This window comes from Symphalangus syndactylus, chromosome 14, assembly GCF_028878055.3.
Source record: "Symphalangus syndactylus isolate Jambi chromosome 14, NHGRI_mSymSyn1-v2.1_pri, whole genome shotgun sequence".
Lineage (NCBI taxonomy): Eukaryota > Metazoa > Chordata > Mammalia > Primates > Hylobatidae > Symphalangus > Symphalangus syndactylus.
This window is the reverse complement of record NC_072436.2, coordinates 102978820-102997402: the sequence shown is the minus strand read 5'-3', so window position 1 is coordinate 102997402 and position 18583 is coordinate 102978820. Positions and strand designations below refer to the sequence as shown.

The window sequence follows — 18583 nt, the reverse complement described above, 5'->3', positions numbered from 1 at the left end:
CCATGGTGAAACCCCGTCTCTACTAAAAATACAAAAAAAATTAGCCGGGCGTGGTGGCGGGCGCCTGTAGTCCCAGCTACTCGGAGAGGCTCAGGCAGGAGAATGGCGTGAACCCGGGAGGCGGAGCTTGCAGTGAGCCGAGATTGCGCCACTGCACTCCAGCCTGGGCGACAGAGTGAGGCTCCGTCTCAAAAAAAAAAAAAAAAAAAAAAAAAGAAGGTATCCTTGAGTTATAAATGTCTACTAAAGTATACCTTTTAATCACACAGTTGTGTCACAGCTAAAAACACACAAATTAACATATACTGCTATGCAACTATTTGATCTAATATAGATCTAGGAAAATATTAAGGCTGTAGTAACACTTCACAGGTAAAGGCTAAGTTCTGGGACATGAAAGCTTTTAGAAAATTCACAAAACAAACCTGAGACATCTTTTTGTTTTGGAAAAAAGCAATTTTCTTACAGAGTCAAAGCTTTGACATACAAATGAAGCATTTAATAAACATTATACTTTATTGCAATAACCTGGAGTAAAACTTCTGACTTTAATGGTTGTCAGCAAATACATTCTCTCTCCGGTAGAAATACAATGAGGCTTTCTGATTAAGGCAGTAATCTGATTACTCCAGCCTCCAAATTCAGTTATTTTTATTCGTTTTTTGTTTTCTTTTCCTTTCTTTAACTAGGTTATAAACATATTAAATAAGCCAGGTAACCTCCAAGCACCTTACTTTCTTCTATATAAACACAGCTTTCCTTTTGCCGCAAGCATCTGATGACGACTGGGCCTACATACATAAAAACAGATTATAGCACATCTGGACCTGGTTGACATAATGAGACATCCAGATTGGTTCATGATTATTTTTGCTGCTACACATTTCTCAATCTAAAAAAATAGGCTACAGCAGCCCAAATTCACTATCTCAGCCTTGCTGGGGAATAATATTTTGGAATGGCAAGTGCCAAAAAATTTAAATGTATTGGGCAAGCCTGCTTTCTGTAGTTGACTTTAATGCCTTTAAAAATACTGGCATGATTTTTTGTATTCAAGAAGTACAGCTATGAAATTTTAAAATAAAATTACATGAAGTTTTTTAATATTCCAAACCACAAAACAGATCTGCTATGTTGTAGACTTTTTTAATAGCCTATTTGAGATTTAACTCCGCTATGCCAAACATCTTTCTTCTAAATGTCCATGCTTTGAATTTTGTGCTCCAAATTAATTAATTCAGAATGAGTGGGAAAATGTTTAACCATCTTTCCTTCTTCTGAGTCTTTCTCTTTTCTCTTACCATCCCCCCACCCCACACACACATACACACAACTATCATAAACTCCCTTTTTTAAAATTTTGGTACAAAGATTCCAAAAAGCTTAATAAAATGTAATAAGCACTTAGCACTTAGGACACTGTAGAACTTCCTTTGGAAGTTTAATTGCAATGAAATTTAAAACTTGAAACTTCAGTTCACTTTTCTAAATGTGAATGCATACATTTCATTTGAGCTTTATGCTTTCTCAGCTACCAAAGTAATTGCCATCTTAAAAAACACAACTGACCTCATCTCCACTGTCTTTTCCAAACAGCTTCCAAGACTATCTTCTGATTCTGACTTTCCAAAAAGCAGACATTAATGTTAACTTTCAAAAAATCATCTAGAAGAGAAACTTGGTCAGTTGTAATAATGGGAGTTCTGTCCCCAACTCTTGTCACCTCATAAAAAGAACGTCCAGGTAATTCATGGCATTTTCCATTATTCATTGGGCAGACACAGCTTAGATTTCTCTGCCTTCCACAGGAGAATGTTCAGATTTCCACTAACTTCAACTGGAACTCAATAATCAGAATGGCTTTAAAATTTAGTTAAAATTTAAGCATGCCATGAATTTGGAATTTTAATATACTAATTAGGTTATTTTCAAAATAAGATTGTGTATTATAAATAGAATTTCAATAAAGACGTTATAAAAGTAAGAACACATCTTAGGATCTAATTTTGAGATTTGCCAAAATTTGAGTGAAGAAAAGAAACCCTGCTTCATTTCCATGTCAAAAATAGGTGGTTGATTTAATCAAGCTCATTTTTAGCACACTTGGTTGAGTTGGTTGTACTTTTTCAATTTTCAATATTATACAAGGCATATATTATTCAACCTTTTCCTGAACAAGATAATACTAGTATACTGCTTACGGACAATTAAGTAATATATTGCATACTATTTGGTGACTTTTTTTTTCACCTATGAGACTTACTGAAATCAGTACATTACAGTCACATAATTTAAAGCTTGGCTGGCTTTTTTTTTTTCTTTGCTGATAATTGAAATTATGTACTTTGGCAAGCAAAAGAGGTACAACGTCACCTTGGAGTTTTACAATTTAATAATGTATACTTTAAAATTCATGATAAATCATGGAACCCCACTATACTCACTAATTCAACTATTGATTTCTTTTTGAGCAACTGACTTTATGATTTATCCTTAAAAGTAAGGAAGTATACCAGGAGGCAAAAGGATAAATCCACCCATAAATACTAGAGTCTAAGTTATTTTCCTGAAAAGGTGAGAAGGGAATTTCTGGTCTTTATCTTTTCCTTATCACCTTCAATCACACACTTTACACTGAAATTACTTGTCTCTGTCTCTTCAACAATATACTCTGAAACTTTGTTTAATATACTTTTTGTCTATTTCTGCATATGGGAGACCAATCTTGGATTCCCACCAAAAATGGCCTGGTTACCAAAATACTTCTTCATTCAATAGTTTTGTGTAAGTGTTTGGATGTATGTGTCTATATGTGCATTTTAACTCCAAAGAATGCTACCTTCAGAAATAACCAAGATGCAGTATGTATATAATAATTCATTGGGCCCTTTACGTCTTTGACTCAAAAAAGTCTCCCAGAAGCTCCTGCATAGCCCACTACTCATGAAGAACCACTGGGTATGGAGCACACCTCACCTGATGGACAGCTGACTTATGCTCACCTTAAAGGCTAATTGAGAAGCAGCACAAAAGGGGAACTAGAAAAAAACTGAATTTTACTCCTCATCTCCGAAGATGTGAATATTTCTAAAATTTCAGCTTGCCTCTTGCCTCTTATTGGCAAGTTTCCTCGGCTTGTAACTTTTGGACAGCACTATCAAGGAGCTCCATGGACTCTCTGAGAGTGACGTTGACTTTAAATGACTTGGGTTTAATGGTCAGCCCATAACTGAAATTCATTTTCGCAGGCTCATTTGGGCTGGCCCTGAAATTGCACTGGTGAGCCAGGATGGAGATGAAGAGAAAAAGCTGCATCTTAGAAAGTTCTTCGCCGATGCACCGCCTTTTGCCCACTGAAAAAATCATCACTCTGCTGGTCAGGTCCTTGTTGATGAGGCCGTCCTTGTCCAAGAATCGAGCTGGATCAAAGTTCTCCGGGTTAGGCCACTTCACTGGGTCATGATTCACAGACCACTGGTTGACGAAAATCACAGTGTCCTTGGGAATGTAGTAGCCCAAGAGAGAGGTGTTGGCAGTGGTGGCATGAGGAATAGTGACAGGCACAAAGCTGGAGAAGCGCATGGCTTCATAAAGGAAGGCCAGGACATAGGGCAGTTTGGGCTGGTCACCCATACAAGGCAGACGGTCCCTCCCCACGACCTGATCCAATTCTGCCTGCACTCGAGCTTGCACATCAGGATACCTGTTTGGTGTTTAATGTGGAGAGAGAAAAGCAAGTGAGCAAAATTCTTATTTCATCTAGAAAGCACATTATAATTTATTTTAATTCCACTTTTCCTTAAATAGGCTATCGAGCTCAGTGACTAAATTAATATTTCTGAGAAAAAAATCTAAAACAGCTTCCTAATTTCTCACTAAATTGCAAGATGGACTTTAGGAATTATATTTCCTGTAATAGGCCTTGCATGACTAATACTGTCTTTCCCATTATAAGTCAAAAAACTCTAAGTTTTCCCAGCCTCAAAAAGCACAATAGTAGATAAGGCCAGCTTTTCCATTGGGTACTGCAGGGACAGTGCCTAGGGCTCACACCACTTTTCAGGGGCCCATGAAAATATTTTTATGTCTTTTACAATCTTCAGACCTAAAAAAACTCACTTTTAGGTAGAAGAAAATATTTTCATACATCATTTTAATGTATTCATCTTTATATCAGGGTAGTCATGAAATTTAATTTTTAATTTTTTTATAGTATAAGGAATCTACAAAGGCAAAAGCACCCAGAGCCCACAAAAGTTACAATGTGAAAGTAAATTTTTTTTCTCCCTCATTTCCCTGGACAATTCCAACAGACATGCTGTTCTCATTTTATACAAAGATAATTGGTGTCCTGTTGGATAAAGCTACATACAGTATTTTTTAAATTTAAAAGCCAATACCCAATGTTCATAAGATTATGGTATACAAACTGTAATACTTATTCATTGTTGATGATACAAACTGATACAATCTTTTTAAAAAACAAAATCTTAGTACAAGGCAAGAGACATGAAGGTAACCTCTTCCCGCCTCATTTTAAACCCAGTAATCCATGCCCAGAAATGTATTTTCAGAAAATAATTTAAGAGGTACAAAAATATGTAACCACAACAGGACCTAAAATTCTAAAAATTAGCCAGGCATGGTGGTACATGCCTGTAGCCCCAGCTACCTGCCAGACAGCGGCAGGAGAACTGCTTGAGCCCAGGAGTTTGGGACCAGCCTGGGCAATGTAGTGAGACCCTGTCTCTAAGGTAAGTAAATACATAAAATAAAAATTTTAAAAATGCAATCAAGGCCAATGACCAACATTAAAGTTCAATAAATGATTATATATAACTATACATTATCATGGCAAAATACTATGTAGCCATCAAAAATTACCAAAATAAGTATTAAAAGATTAGAAATGTCCACTACCTTAAGTCAAAGTGTTAGAAATCGAAAAACATGTAAATGATTGTTTGCAACTCCGAAAAAAAATGCATACACATATGTGATGAAATGGAGAGTTATTTTTAGAATCGCTTCTTCAACATTATATTGCAGGAGTCTGCCAACTTTTTTCATAGAAACATGTATGGTGGGGAGAGCCAGATAGTATCTATTTTAGACTTTGTGGACCAAACCCTCTTTGTTGCACTACTCCGCTCTGCCCTGTGTTGTAGAGTGAACACAGCCATAGACAATGTATAAATGAATGGGCATTACTGCTTCAATAAAACGTATATACAAAAACAGATCGCGTAATTTGCCAAGCCCTGTCATACTGTCTTTTCACTAAAAAGGAAAAAAAAAAAAAGTATCAGCATATTGAATTGAAAGTGACCCCCAAATTGTTTTATTTCTTTTTGCCGCCTAATTGGAGTACTCGGAGAACTATTGTGGTTCTAATGAAAAACAAAGGCCGTTTCAAAAGTTAAAATGCCTATCTGGGGATGCACAAAAAGCTATGGATCCTATTCCGGGATTTCCTTTTCCCTGATCTCTGGTTGACTTTTCTTTATTCAATTTCTGCCTCTCCCTCACCCACCATGGGTGTTTCTATGATTTTAATACTAAAAAGCCATTTTAAGTATACAGAAACTTTTAATTTGTGAAGGTAGCTGTACAGTATCTAAGGAAATATAGATTGCAGTGGATTTTAATAAGAAAAGAGTCATTCTCTGCCTTCCAAACACCTTACTGTGGCGCCTGCAGATTCAGCATCTCCAACTGCTCACTTGTGCTCCAAGAAATGACACAACCAGGATTTCTGGTCTCTTCGGCAATCAAGATTTGCCTTGCGAAACATTTGCCCCTAGGGGTAGTGTTTCCAGAGTAAATACTGCAGGCCGTCCAGTTAAATATGGATTTCAGATCAAAGGGCTAATCTTTTAGTGTAAGTATTCCCGTGTAAAACTTACTCTTCTTTTGCCTAATCTGGCAACCCGACACCAGGGACCTGTTGAATCCGTGCGTGTCGGAGGTTAGCAGAGACCAACGTGGGCATCAGGGGATCCGCTAACTGAGCCAAGCGCAGGGGCCAGAAAGGTCTGCAGGCGCCTCCTGGATATCCCATCTGCCTTTCTGAATGCTACTCTGCACTCGTAAAAGCGACTGCTTCTTGTCTTCCACCCCGGCATTTCTCAAACCCTTAGCGCGGAGGTTTTATAAACCTAGCACTGCCCGCTAGTTGTGGCCGCCTTCTGAAAGCTTCTGTGCGGGTTACCTGTTCGCTGGCCCGGCCTCTATGGGTTTCCTTGGCCTGGAACAAAGCCCTGACGGGCGGCCCGTTTTTAGCGCCCGGGCTGGGCGGCCTCGGATCCACGCCGAGGACTAGCCTAGGAGAGGCTGCTGTGTTTAACATATTTATGGCATTACCTTTTCTTTCGGAACTATTCTAGTTCTGCTTGTACTGCGCCAGGGAGAGAGCTATCAGGGCTCATCTCCAAGCACTTAAAAACTCTTGTTTTTCCGGGGGGGGGGTGGAGGGGTCTTGCAAATGTGTTCTCACTCGCAAGCAGCGGAGGGGAGGATAGAGACAAGATAGGAGATGCGGAGGGGTCGGGGCACCGCTGGGTGGGGCGCTTGCGCGTGTCTCAGCCCTCACTATGAGTCCCTTTACCGACGCGATCTTGGTTTTGAGGGGTGGGGACCTGGAGCGAAACCCCAAACCCGGGGCGCTGCTTGCAAACTCAGCATATCCTGTCTCTACTCCGCCTTTTTCAAAGGAGAAAAGACCTGGCCCACGCCTCCCAGAGGCTTTACCTGGTGAAGAGGAGGAGGAGCCACTGCAGCGCGGTGGACAGGGTGTCCTGGCTGGCGCCGAAGATGTCAGTGATAGTGGCCGGTACGTTCTCCAAATCCAGCCGCGCGCCACCATCGTCCGAGTCCCCGGCCGCCTTCTTTTCCGCAGAGAGGATAAAGGCGTCCATCATGTCTCGGGGGGCGGCCCCGGGCCGAAGGCTTTCGCAGTGCCTCAGGAACTTGTCCAGGACGAAGTTGCTGAAGTTGCGGTTGAGCTGCTCGAATTCGCGGAAAACGGTGCGCACCGGGTTGGGGAAGTACTGCAGCCAGGGCATCACGTCCACTAGGCTGCCTGCGCCCACCGTGCGCCCGAACTCCTCGTTGTGGCTGAGCAGCTCACGGAACTCGGGGTCGTCGTGGCTGTAGCGGCAGCCGAAACACACGGCACTCATGACATTGGCCACGGCCACGACGGTCAGCGGCCTCGGGTCGAGGAAGGCGCCGTCCGCGCTGCCGCGCACCAGCAGCGCCACCAGTTCGCGCGCCTCGCTCAGCACGTGGCCCTCGAAGACTTGGCGGCTGCGCGGCTGGCGCGTGGAGAAGTTGCGCATCATGCTGTGGGCTGCGCGCCGCTGCACCTTCCAGTGCTCCGAGTAGTGGCCGAAAGCCATGCTGCGGCCGCCGGACACCACACGGAAGGAGGCGAAGGACGGCCGGTCGGCGAAGGCCGAGCCCTGCTGCACCAGGGCCTGGTGGATGGCGCGCTCGCCATTCAGCACCACTATGGGGCAGCTGCCCAGGCGGATCTGGAAGACGTCGCCGTAGCGCCGCGCCAGGCGCGCGAACGAGAGGTGAGCCGCCGGGCCCACCGCCGCCGCGTTTCCGATCAGTGGCCACGCAAACGGGCCCGGGGGCGCGGACCCGAGCTGCCGCCTCCGTTGCCTCAGCAGCCGCTGGCCCACATGCACAGTGGCCAGCACCGACAGGAGTAGCAGGAGCGTGGTCTGCTGGATGGACAGCGGGTTTAGCGGCCAAGAGTCGTTCGGGCTGAGGCTGGTGCCCATGCTGGGGACAGAAAGGAGAAGGCGTGACACTCAGGGGTGCAGAGACAGGAGCGGGCGCCCCACGCCCCTACCCCAGCCTCGGGGGACTGAGTGCCGTTGGGTGGAGAGGTCAGAGCTGACTCTATGGAGAAACGGCCGAAGACGCCCCTTCCCATCCCAAACCCACTCTCCCTTGGAGAAGAGGCGTGTTTCCACCTCGCTGTAACCCAGCGCCAAACCCTTCCCCTCCCCGCAAGGCGCGTAACGGTTCCTGCAATTTGGGGACAACGCTGCGGGCATCGAGGCGGTGGCGCTTGATTTCCTTTAAAGTGCCTACCACGCCACCCCCTACCCGCAAGAATCCATCTGAAGAGGTCGCGGGGCAGCGGCTCCGCAGACAGACTGACCTGCGGGGAGGTGCGGTTTCCAGTGGCGCGGGACAACCGGCTCCGAGAAGAAACTGGGACCTTTGCCTAGGGAAAGACGTCAACAGGAACCCGCAGGCCCGCCCTGGACACCTGCTGCCCGCACTGGAAGCTTTAACTCCCACTCGAGTCTCTTGGCGTCGTCAGTGCCAGGAGCGCTTGGATTGGGATGGGGACGGAGAAAGGTGCCTCGCTCGCCGAGCCCCGCTGCACTTGGGGACCTGGCAAAGTCGAGGTTTCCTCACAGCGTTGAGATTGAGACTGGGGGTCGGTGAGTGGCGTCAATTCCCATTCCCTTGCGGCTCTCACAAGTGGCGTCGCAGAAGCGCTCGCTCCCGCTCCCACTCCCACTCCAGAGTCAAAGCGCGCCATCCCCCTCCTCCGAGTTTTAAGGACTGGGTAGAAGGAGGGCAGCGCGACCTGGCGGGGCGGGGCCTGCGGGGGGCGGGGCGCACCGCACACCAAGCCGCTTTGACCCGGACTCCCCTCGGAGCTCTACCAGCAGGCTATCATGGGAGCGGAGGTGCCCACGTTTCCATTGTGCGGTAACCGCTCTTCATCACAGCCACCTCCAATCGAGGCCGCATGGTGTCCCCAGAACCGCGCTCTGTACAACCTGCCCCGGCCGCTGCGCTCGACTTGGGAGCGCGTCCCGCCCGGAGCGCACGGCCTCCCTTCCCTCTCCGCGACTTGAGCTTGCTTCCCAGAAAGCCAGTGTAGTGGCAGCGGTTTGCCTCACAGCGCCCCTGGTTTGTTGTTTAAATTTTATCTTAGGTTCTCGCAAACAAATTTCCACCTCAGTGGCAGCTCTTTGGCGTGCTAAATTTTTTCCAGTTCTTGCGGCGAGATCAAGAATCTCTAAAAGTAGCCGCTCCCCCGCCCCGGGGCCCCGACAGTCCTTGGGCACACAAAGGCTCCTGGGGCGCAGCTGGCCCTGAGATTTCCCGCGTAGAGGCCACTCCAGGTGGCGCCGCCCGCTGGTGGGCGCGGGGCCGCCCAGGCTGCGACGGAAGCCGTTGGAGCAGGGCGGGGAGCCAAGCTGGGGCGACTGGGCGGGGGGCCTGGGGGAGCTAGCGGGGCGGGACCCGAGCGGGGCGGAGAGTGGTGGGAGGAGGCGAATCTCCGCGCTCCGGCGAACTTTATCGGGTTGAAAAGTTTCTGCTGTCGCCTCCCCCTTGCGTGCGGAGCTGGGCTTTGCGTGCGCCGCTTCTGGAAAGTCGGCTCCAGTCATATCCCTGGGCGCTGCCTGCGGCCGCCCCTCCCGCGCTTCTCACGGCACCTGACACGCGGAGGCGGCGGCCGAGGGTGGGGTGCCGGCCACCACCACCCTTGGCGTGGGGTGCCGGCCGCCACCACCCTCGGCTGCGCACGCACGGTCGCGCCTGCCAGGCCAGCGAGGCGGACGCTTGGGCCACCACCCGCAGGCCGAGCCCGGGCGCGTATCGCCCCCTCGCCGCGCACCCTCGGCTCTGTGGTCTTCCTGGGCGCGCTTGCGGTCGCGAAGGGGGCGCTCGGGCGGGGGTGGCTTCCCCCGCCCGGCGCGCCCTTTCCTACCTGCAGATGCATAGGATTTTCAAGACAGCTAAGAGAACAAGGACTTCACGAGGCGGGGGGAAGGGCGAACTCGAGGGAAGAGTTGGGATGTATCTAGTTAACCAGATAGGAATTGTACTGGCTCCATCAAAGGATAAATATAAAAGTGATGGGTTCACCAGGGACAACCCTGCACTTTGAGCTCCACCCGCGCTGCAAATCTCGTGTTATTATTGACCTGTTTACAGATGAATAAACTGGGGTTCAGAGAGGTTGCGTGACTTAACCCAGGTCGCGCAGCCATCAAGAAGTGGAGCCAGGGCTTGAAGCCACGAAGTCCCACTCCAGATCCTTCACATAAGTTTACATGGGAGAAAATTGCAGATAAGAGGCCCAAATGCCTTCTTTCCTGCCTCCCTTAAAAAAAAAAAAATGTACGTGGGGCTGGGCGCAGTGGCTCAGACCCGTAATCCCAACACTTTGGGAGGCCCAAGTGGGCGGATCACTTGAGGTCAGGAGTTTGAGACCAGCCTGGCCAACACGGTGAAACCCCGTCTCTATTAAAAATACAAAAGTTAGCCGGACGTGGTGGTGCACACCTGTAATCCCAGCTACTCGGGGATCGCGGGGCGGGGGGGAAGGCAGAAGAATTGGTTGAACGTGGGAGGCAGAGGTTGCAGTGAGCAGAGATTGCACCACTGCACTACAGCCTGGGCAGCAGAGTTTAAGTGAGACTGTCTCAAAAAAAAAAAAAAAAATCAGCTGGAAGAACTTTTTAATTATTGTTTTTGTTTTCATAATTGAGAATTCTGAGAATAGCAGAGAAGAACTAGTATGCTAACCCTTTGCAATTAAATTGCTTATGAGGGAGGCCAGGGGAGTGTGCCTCATAGCTGACCCTGGAATGACTGATTACATTGTAAAGAAACACAAAGGAGTGTCTGAAGAGAATCTGACTTCTTGAGAGATTGAAACCAGCAATCAATTTGCTGACCTGATAAAGAAATGTCTTTTTGTGATGGCTTTTTTAATTTTAATTTTAATTTTTTTTTGAGATGGAGTCTCACTCTGTCACCTGGGCTGCAGTGCAATGGCGTGATCTCGGCTCACTGCAACCTCCGCCTGCCAGGTTCTCCTGCCTCAGCCTCCCAAGTAGCTGGGATTACAGGCGCGTGCCACCACACCCGGCTAATTTTTGTATTTTTCTAGTAGAGACAGGGTTTCACCATGCTGGCCAGGCTGGTCTCAAACTCCTGACCTCAGGTGATCCACCAGCCTGGGACTCCCAAAGTGCTGGGATTACAGGCATGAGCCACCGTGCCAGGCCTGTGATGCCTTTTATTCGGTATCTTTTGAAAAGTTTTCTGGAAATGATTTCACACACCATGATGGGGAACTTAGTGATGGAGTTTTAGTTTTTGAGCAGTTGCATTGGTTTAATAAGCATTGGTTTCCCAGAGGTGAGTTGGCCTACATAGCCTTTGAAATGAGTTTCATAGCAACCTTCCCATATCCAGCTTTAGCAAGATCCTTGCCTAATAATTCAAGACTCTGGTGCATGCATCAATCTCTCATAGACTTTAATTTAGTAGACGGGAATTATCTATGAGCTAATGTCAATCCTGAGCTGTTGACATTCCTGAAAGCCTTTATCACAATACCTGTGCCAGAATGAGAGCAGATGGAAGTTGCCTTTAAGTAAATTCCTATTTTTAAAAAGTATAAAACGAGGTTGTTCCTAAGACCTCCTGTCCAGCTCCTCAATAATGCCATCTAGTTTTTAGATCAACTAGATGCACGCTTTCCTGCCATCGCAGATAGATCAGATATATCCTCCAAGCTGTAGTTCCTTGGGCTCAGCTCTTTTTCTAGGACATGACTCAAAAATCAAAGGAACCAGGTTGGTAATTGCTGTCAGAAAGATAAGCTCTTATCAGTTATGGCAAACCAAAATGACTGGCTATGGTAACACTTCCTGCAGAGAATCTTCAAGCCTGGAATTGTTAGGGATTTATGGTGCAAACTTCATTGAATGGCCCATCCAGTACCCTGATAAGGACTTTGGATAAATCCAAAGCAGCCTGTGAGCACCCCGGCCCAACTCAAGGCAGAGCCCTGCCTCTAGTGAAAATCTACACAGGCTCTTTAATTATCATCACAACTTCTCAACCAAAGCAGGCATCTAAGGCCCAGGAATCTCCTTTCAATCAACACAGAATATGGGCATTTTGCCCTCCCAAATCTCAAACTTGAATTGTTTGTTGCAAATAACTTTCAAAAAGAACAGCTAAGCTAGAGGGATAGTTTAAAGTAGAGAGAGGTTTAAAATACCTTATATTGTATTGATTCGAAGGAACAACTTAAGCTTGTTAAAGCAGAACAGGAATGCACTGGCCCATGTGCAGAGAAGGATAACTGTGATGCTTCACAGGATGCAAGGACCCAGGCCGGTCTACCGGCTCTCTGCCTATGCTGGTCTTTGCTTGGGCTTTCTCTCTTTGCACGGTGAGGAAGCAGCCTAAAATTAACAAACCAAAGAGAAAGAGAACAGCTCTCTTCCAGGGTCCTAGAAGGACTCCAGGGGGCCAGGCTGGCATCAGGTTTTTATCCTGTGGCCAAGGGCTTGTTCTGTCATCAGAAAAAAAGAGATGGCAGAACATGCTAGGAAGCCAAAGAGCTGACCCAGTCCACTCCATGTATACATGTCTGCCCATTGGTTTCTTTGGGTTGGAGGATAACCCAAGGAAACCCAAAGCCATTATTGTTATTATTATTTTAAATCAGCAGATACATGCATTGCCCTTAGAGCCAGTAGCCCAGAAAGCTCTGCCCTTCTGCTGTCAGGCTGGAAGTCAGTTTTCTTTGTGGTCTTCCTCTGTAGTGTGACCCCTGAGTCAGTTTAATGAGTAGCCACTGTGCTTTTCCAGTCATCTCCAAACACACATACCCACATGCACTGAGGAGAGTGGAGGAGAAGAAGACATTTCTGGTAGGCTCTTGACATTTGGGTGGGCAGGATTCAGTAATCAGGCACATGCTGGTAGGCAAGAGGAGCAGAAATAAGGAGACACACCAAGTGGCTGAGGGTGTGATAGAGGGAGGAACTGTAGGATAATGCACACAATGTGCTGGACCATGAAAGGAATCTTAAGAATTGATACCAAAACCCTGTGCCTCACCTGAAACGCTCCACTTCCTTCTTCCTGGCAATATACAGGCAGAGAACCACAGAGCTAATAGGTATTTTATCTAATCTCAGAAGCCATCATTTGTAGGATGCACCCTTATTTTTATGTACTAATATAAAGAAAGGAAGCTACCAATTATAATTGCATCATCGACTCTAAGATACATCCAGATTTCGGAGATGTAAAATGGAAAGTTGAAGGTACGATTTGGAGCTGACAAAGCATTATACATTTCATGTGCGTCGGTGTGAAGAGACCACCAAACAGGCTTTGTGTGAGCAATAAAGCTTTTAATCACCTGGGTGCAGGCGGGCTGAGTCTGAAAAGAGAGTCAGCGAAGGGAGATAGGAGTGGGGCCGTTTTACAGGATTTGGGTAGGTAAAGGAAAAAGGGGAGTTGTTCTCTGGTGGGCCGGAGTGGGGGTCACAAGGTACTCAGTGGGGGAACTTTTGAGCCAGGATGAGCCAGGAGAAGGAATTTCACAAGACAATGTCATCAGTGAAGGCAGGAACAGGCCATTTTCACTTCTTTTGTGGTGGAATGTCATCAGTTAAGGCAGGAACTGGCGATCTGGATGTGTACGTGCAGGTCACAGGGGATATGATGGCTTAGCTTGGGCTCAGAGGCCTGACATTCCTGTCTTCTTATATTAATAAGAAAAATAAAATGAAATAGTGGTAAAGTGTTGGGACAGCGAAAATTTTGGGGGGTGGTATGGAGAGATAATGGGCGATGTTTCTCAGGGCTGCTTTGAGCGGGATTAGGGTGGCGTGGGAACCTAGAGGGGGAGAGATTAAGCTGAAGGAAGATTTTGTGGTAAGGGGTGATACTGTGGGGTTGTTAGAAGGAACATTTGTCATTTAGAATTATTGGTGATGGCCTGAATACAGTTTTGTATGAATTGAAAAACTAAATGGAGTAAGAGAAGGAGAAAAACAGGTATAAAAAAATCTAAGAATTGGGACAACTCAGGACATCTGATTAGAGAGTGCCTGAGGAGATTCAGCATAGTCCTGCCAGCAAAGATTATTTATTTACTTCAAGAGTTAAGAGTGGCAGTTTGGGGATAGCACCAGGAGATATCAGCTGTGATGGCTTGGAGAAACAGTGTAAACCAGCAGTGTAAACAAGAGCAGGGCATGTGTAAGTAGTTGAGAATGGTGAATAGGAATATGACTAGACAGAAGATAGTAGGGATGACAAGTTTTTTGGGGTCACAGTCTAAGTTGGTCTGGTGTCTGGAATGAGACTGGGGCCTAATAAAAAGGAGCGTCTCTACAGGAGCTCAAATGGGCTGTACCTTGTAGCATTCTTAGGACAGGTCTGACTTCTGAGAAACAAAAGTCGTAAAAGTATTGTCCAGTTCTTTTTAAGTTGAGCTTGGTGAGGTGTGTTTTTAAAAGACCTTTAGTCCATTCTGCTTTTCCTGGAGGACCATAAGGGACATAAAGGTTTCACTGAATACTAAGAGCCTGAAAAACTGCTTGGCGAATTTGACTAATAAAGGCTGGTCTGTTATCAGACTGTATAGAGGTGCGAAGGCTAAACTGAGGAATTATGTCTGACAGAAGGGAAGAAGTGACTGCGGTGGCCTTCTCAGACCATGTAGGAAAGGACTCTACCTATCCAGTGAAAGTGTCTACCTAGACTAAGAGGTATTTTAGTTTTCCGACTCGGGGCATGTTGAGTAAAGCTAATTTGCCAGTCCTGGGTGGGGGCAAATCCTCAAGCTTGATGTGTAGAGAAGGGAGAGGGCAAGAATAATCCCTGAAGAGTAGTAGAATAGCAGATGGAACACTGAGAACTTATTTCCTTGAGGATAGATTTCCACGATGGAAAGGAAATGAGAGGTTCTAAGAGACGGGCTAGTGGCTTGTACTATAGCATAGCTTGCCTTTGCTGTTGTGTGGCAATGAGGCCTGGTGGAACTGCCATCAATAAATCAAGCGTGATCAGGGTGAGGAACAGGAAAGAAGGAAATATGGGGAAATGGGGTGAATGTCAGGTGGCTCAGAGAGATACAGTCATGGGGGTCAGGTGTGGTATCAGGAATAATGTGGGAGGCCAGATTGAAGTCCAGGCCATGAACAACGGTAATTGTGGGACTTAACAAAGAGTGAGTATGGCTGAAGGAGCCGGGGAGCAGAAAGTATATGCGTCAGGTATGAGGAAGAAAATAGATTTTGGAAGTTATGAGAAATGTAGAGAGTAAGTTGAGCATAGTTTGTGATTTTGAGGGCCTCTAAAAGTATTAGGGTGGCAGCAGCCGCTGCACGGAGACATGATGGCTAGGCTAAAACAGTAAGGTCAAGTTGTTTGCATAGAAAGGCTACAGGGTGCGGTCCTGGCTCTTGTGTAAGAATTCTGACCGCACTAACCATGCCTAGGAAGGAAAGGAGTTGTTGTTTTGTAAGGGATTGAGGTTTGGGAGATTAATCGGACACGATCAGCAGGGAAAGCACGTGTGTTTTTGTGAGAATTATGCCGAGATAGGTAACAGATGAGGATGAAATTTGGGCTTGACTGAAGTAATGGAAGCTGTCTGTGAAGCCTTGCGGCAGTACAGCCCATGTAATTTGCTGAGCCTAATGGGAGTCAGGGTTAGTCCAAGTGAAAGCGAAGAGAGGCTGGGATGAAGGGTGCAAAGGAATAGTAAAGAAAGCATGTTTGAGATCCAAAACAGAATAATGGATTGTGGAGGGAGGTATTGAGGATAGGAGAGTATATGGGTTTGGCACCATGGGGTGGATAGGCAGAACAATTTGGCTGGTAAGGCATAGATCCTGAACTAACTTGTAAGGCTTGCCTGGTTTTAGGACAGGTAAAATGGCGGAATTGTAAGGAGAGTTTATAGGCTTTAAAAGGCCATGCTGTAGCAGGCGAGTGATAACAGGCTTTAACCCTTTCTTTTTTTTATTTTTTATTTTTTATTTTTTATTTTTTTTTGAGACGGAGTCTCGCTCTGTCGCCCAGGCTGGAGTGCAGTGGCGCAATCTCGGCTCACTGCAAGCTCCGCCTCCCGGGTTCACGCCATTCTCCTGCCTCAGCCTCTCCGAGTAGCTGGGACTACAGGCGCCCGCCACCACGCCCGGCTAATTTTTTGTATTTTTAGTAGAGACGGGGTTTCACCGTGGTCTCGATCTCCTGACCTCGTGATCCGCCCGCCTCGGCCTCCCAAAGTGCTGGGATTACAAGCGTGAGCCACCGCGCCCGGCCTCGCTTTAACCCTTTCAAAGCATGCTGTGGGATGGGATATTGGCATTGATCCGGGTAAGGGTGATTAGGTTTTAATGAGATGATAAGGGATGCATGATTGGTCGCCAAGGAGGGAGTAGAGGTATCTTATACTTGTGGGTTAAGGTGGGGGAATACAAGAGGAGGACGCAAAGGAGGCTTTGGATTGGGAAGAAGGGCAGCAATGAGATATAGCTGTAATCCAGGAATAGTCAGGGAAGCAGATAATTTAGTTAAAGTGTCTCGGGACTGGGCAGGTGGGGATAACTAAAAGGAGTACTTAAAAGAATATTGTCTAAGTTGCCAATAGAGTTAGGAAGTTTTAAGAGGTTTAGAAGCCTGGCTGTCAATACCCACAACAGTTATGGAGGCAAGGGAAACAGGCCCTTCAAAATAAGGTAATGTGGAGTGGGTAGCCTCCGTATTGATTAAGAAGGGGACGGACTTACTTTCCACCGTGAGAGTTACGCGAAGCTTGGCGTCCGTGATGGTCTACGGGGCTTCCGAGGCGATTGGGCAGCGTCAGTCTTCAGCCGCTAAGCCAAGAAGATCTGGGAAGCAGTCAGAGAGCCTTGGGCCAGAGTTCCAGGGGCTCTGGGAGTGGCTGCCAGGTGAGTTGGACAGTCCGATTTCCAGTGGGGTCCCACACAGATGGGACGCGGCTTAGGAGGAATCCTGGGATGCAGGCATTCCTTGGCCTGGTGGCCAGATTTCTGGCACTTGTAGCAAGCTCCTCGGGGAGGAGGTTCTGGAGGAACGCCTGGCTGCTGCGGTTCAGGCATTTGGAAGTTCTTGTGTGCTGGAGATGTGGCTGCGGTTTGTCTCACAGTGGAGGCAAGGAATTGCAACTTTTTTCTATTATTGTACACCTTGAAGGCGAGGTTAATTAAATCCTGTTGTGGGGTTTGAGGGCCAGAATTTAATTTTTGGAGTTTTATTTAATGTTGGGAGCAGACTGGGTAATAAAATGTATTTTGAGAATAAGACGGCCTTTTGACCTTTTAGGGTCTAGGGCTGTAAAGTGTCTCAGGGTTGCTGCCAAAGGAGTCATGAACTGGGCTGGATTTTTATATTTGATGAAAAAGAGCCTAAACGCTATCTGATTTGGGATAAAGAAAAAGGAGCATTAACCTTGACTATGCCTTTATCTCCAGCCACCTTTTTAAGAGTAAATTGCTGGGCAGGTGGGGGAGGGCTAGTCACGGAACGAAACTGTAAGCCGGACCAGGTGTGAGGAGGGGAGGTGATAAAAGGATTATAGGGTGGAGGAGTGGAGGCTGAGGAAGAATTGGGACCTAGCTCGGCCTGACGAGGAGCAGCCTGGGGAGGAGGGGAGAGGTCAGATGGGTCTGTAGAAAAGGAAGATTAGAAAGACTCAGCGACGCTTGGGGTTGGGACTGAGGGGACAAGTGGGAGGGAAAGAAGGAAGATTTGGGATGAGCTGCATTGGGAACAGAGACTAGAGAGGGACCGATGTGTAAAAGAATGCCTGGACATTAGGTACCTCAGACCATTTGCCCATTTTACGACAAGAATTATTTAGATCTTGTAGGATGGAAAAATTGAAAGTGCTGTTCTCCGGCTATTTGGAACTACTGTCGAGTTTGTATTGGGGTCAAGCGGCATTGCAGAAGAAAATAAGATGCTTGGATTTTAGGTCAGGTGAGAGTTGAAGAGATTTTAAGTTTTTGAGGACACAGGCTAAGGGAGAAGAAGGAGGAATGGAGGGTGGAAGGTTGCCCATAGTGAAGGAAGCAAGCCTAGAGAAAAGAGAGAGTAGAGACACGGAGGGAAGGGGTTCGGGGGTTCTTACCTTCTAGAAAAGCGGGAAAGGGGTTGGAGCATGGAAATAAGGGGTTGGGGCGCAGAGATAGGTCGGGGCGTGGAAATAAGGGATGGGGCGCAGAGATAAGAGGTCGGGGCATGGAAATAAGGGATTGGGGTGCAGAGATAAGAGGTCGGGGCATGGAAATAAGGGATTGGGGTGCAGAGATAAGAGGTTGGGGCATGGAAATAAGGGATTGGGGCGCAGAGATATAAGAGGTTGGGGCATGTAAATAAGGGATTGGGCGCAGAGATAAGAGGTCGGGGCGCAGAAATAAGGGATTGGGGCGCAGAGATACGAGGTTGGGATACTTGCCCCTCCTCTAGAAAAGCGGGACTTGCCGCTCAGGGTGAAGGAGAAAGGGTTGGGGATTTCTTGCCCCCCAGAAAGGCAGAGAAGGGGTAGAGACACGGAGAGAAGGGGTTGGGGTACTTGCTCCTTCCCCAGAAAAGCGGGACTTGCCGCTAACGGTGAAGGACCAAGGCAGGCGTCCCTGCGTGATCTGACACCTCTGAAACCTGGGTGAATAATCAGAGAGGCGTCCCTGCAATGATTAAACACCAAGGGAAGGCTGCCTTCCCAGTCCGTGACCGGCACCGGAGTTTT

At 47.2% G+C, this 18583-nt stretch overlaps 1 protein-coding gene across 3 annotated transcripts; it reads right to left on the bottom strand.

Annotated features, from left to right (window-relative positions):
- Positions 1-497: 497 nt before the first annotated feature.
- Positions 498-9193, bottom strand: CYP1B1 (cytochrome P450 family 1 subfamily B member 1). 3 transcript variants are annotated; one of them, XM_063618134.1, is made up of 4 exons: positions 8837-9193; positions 8180-8804; positions 6751-7794; positions 498-3703 (listed from the first exon to the last, which is right to left on the bottom strand). In XM_063618134.1, exons 3-4 carry the CDS (start codon positions 7791-7793, stop codon positions 3115-3117), a joined length of 1632 nt encoding a protein of 543 aa, XP_063474204.1. In that variant the 5' UTR covers position 7794; positions 8180-8804; positions 8837-9193; the 3' UTR covers positions 498-3114. The 3 variants fall into 3 exon arrangements, with proteins under 3 accessions (XP_063474204.1, XP_055097502.1, XP_055097501.1); XM_055241527.2 differs by having other exon boundaries at positions 8180-9193; XM_055241526.2 differs by lacking the exon at positions 8837-9193 and having other exon boundaries at positions 8125-8208.
- Positions 9194-18583: the final 9390 nt, after the last annotated feature.

Bases quoted from the DNA above. Each gene is read 5' to 3' on its own strand.
- CYP1B1 (XM_055241526.2), bottom strand. The intron at 3,704-6,750 runs GTAAAGCCTCTG...AACACCAAACAG, and splicing joins CTCCTCCTCCTCTTCACCAG to GTATCCTGATGTGCAAGCTC.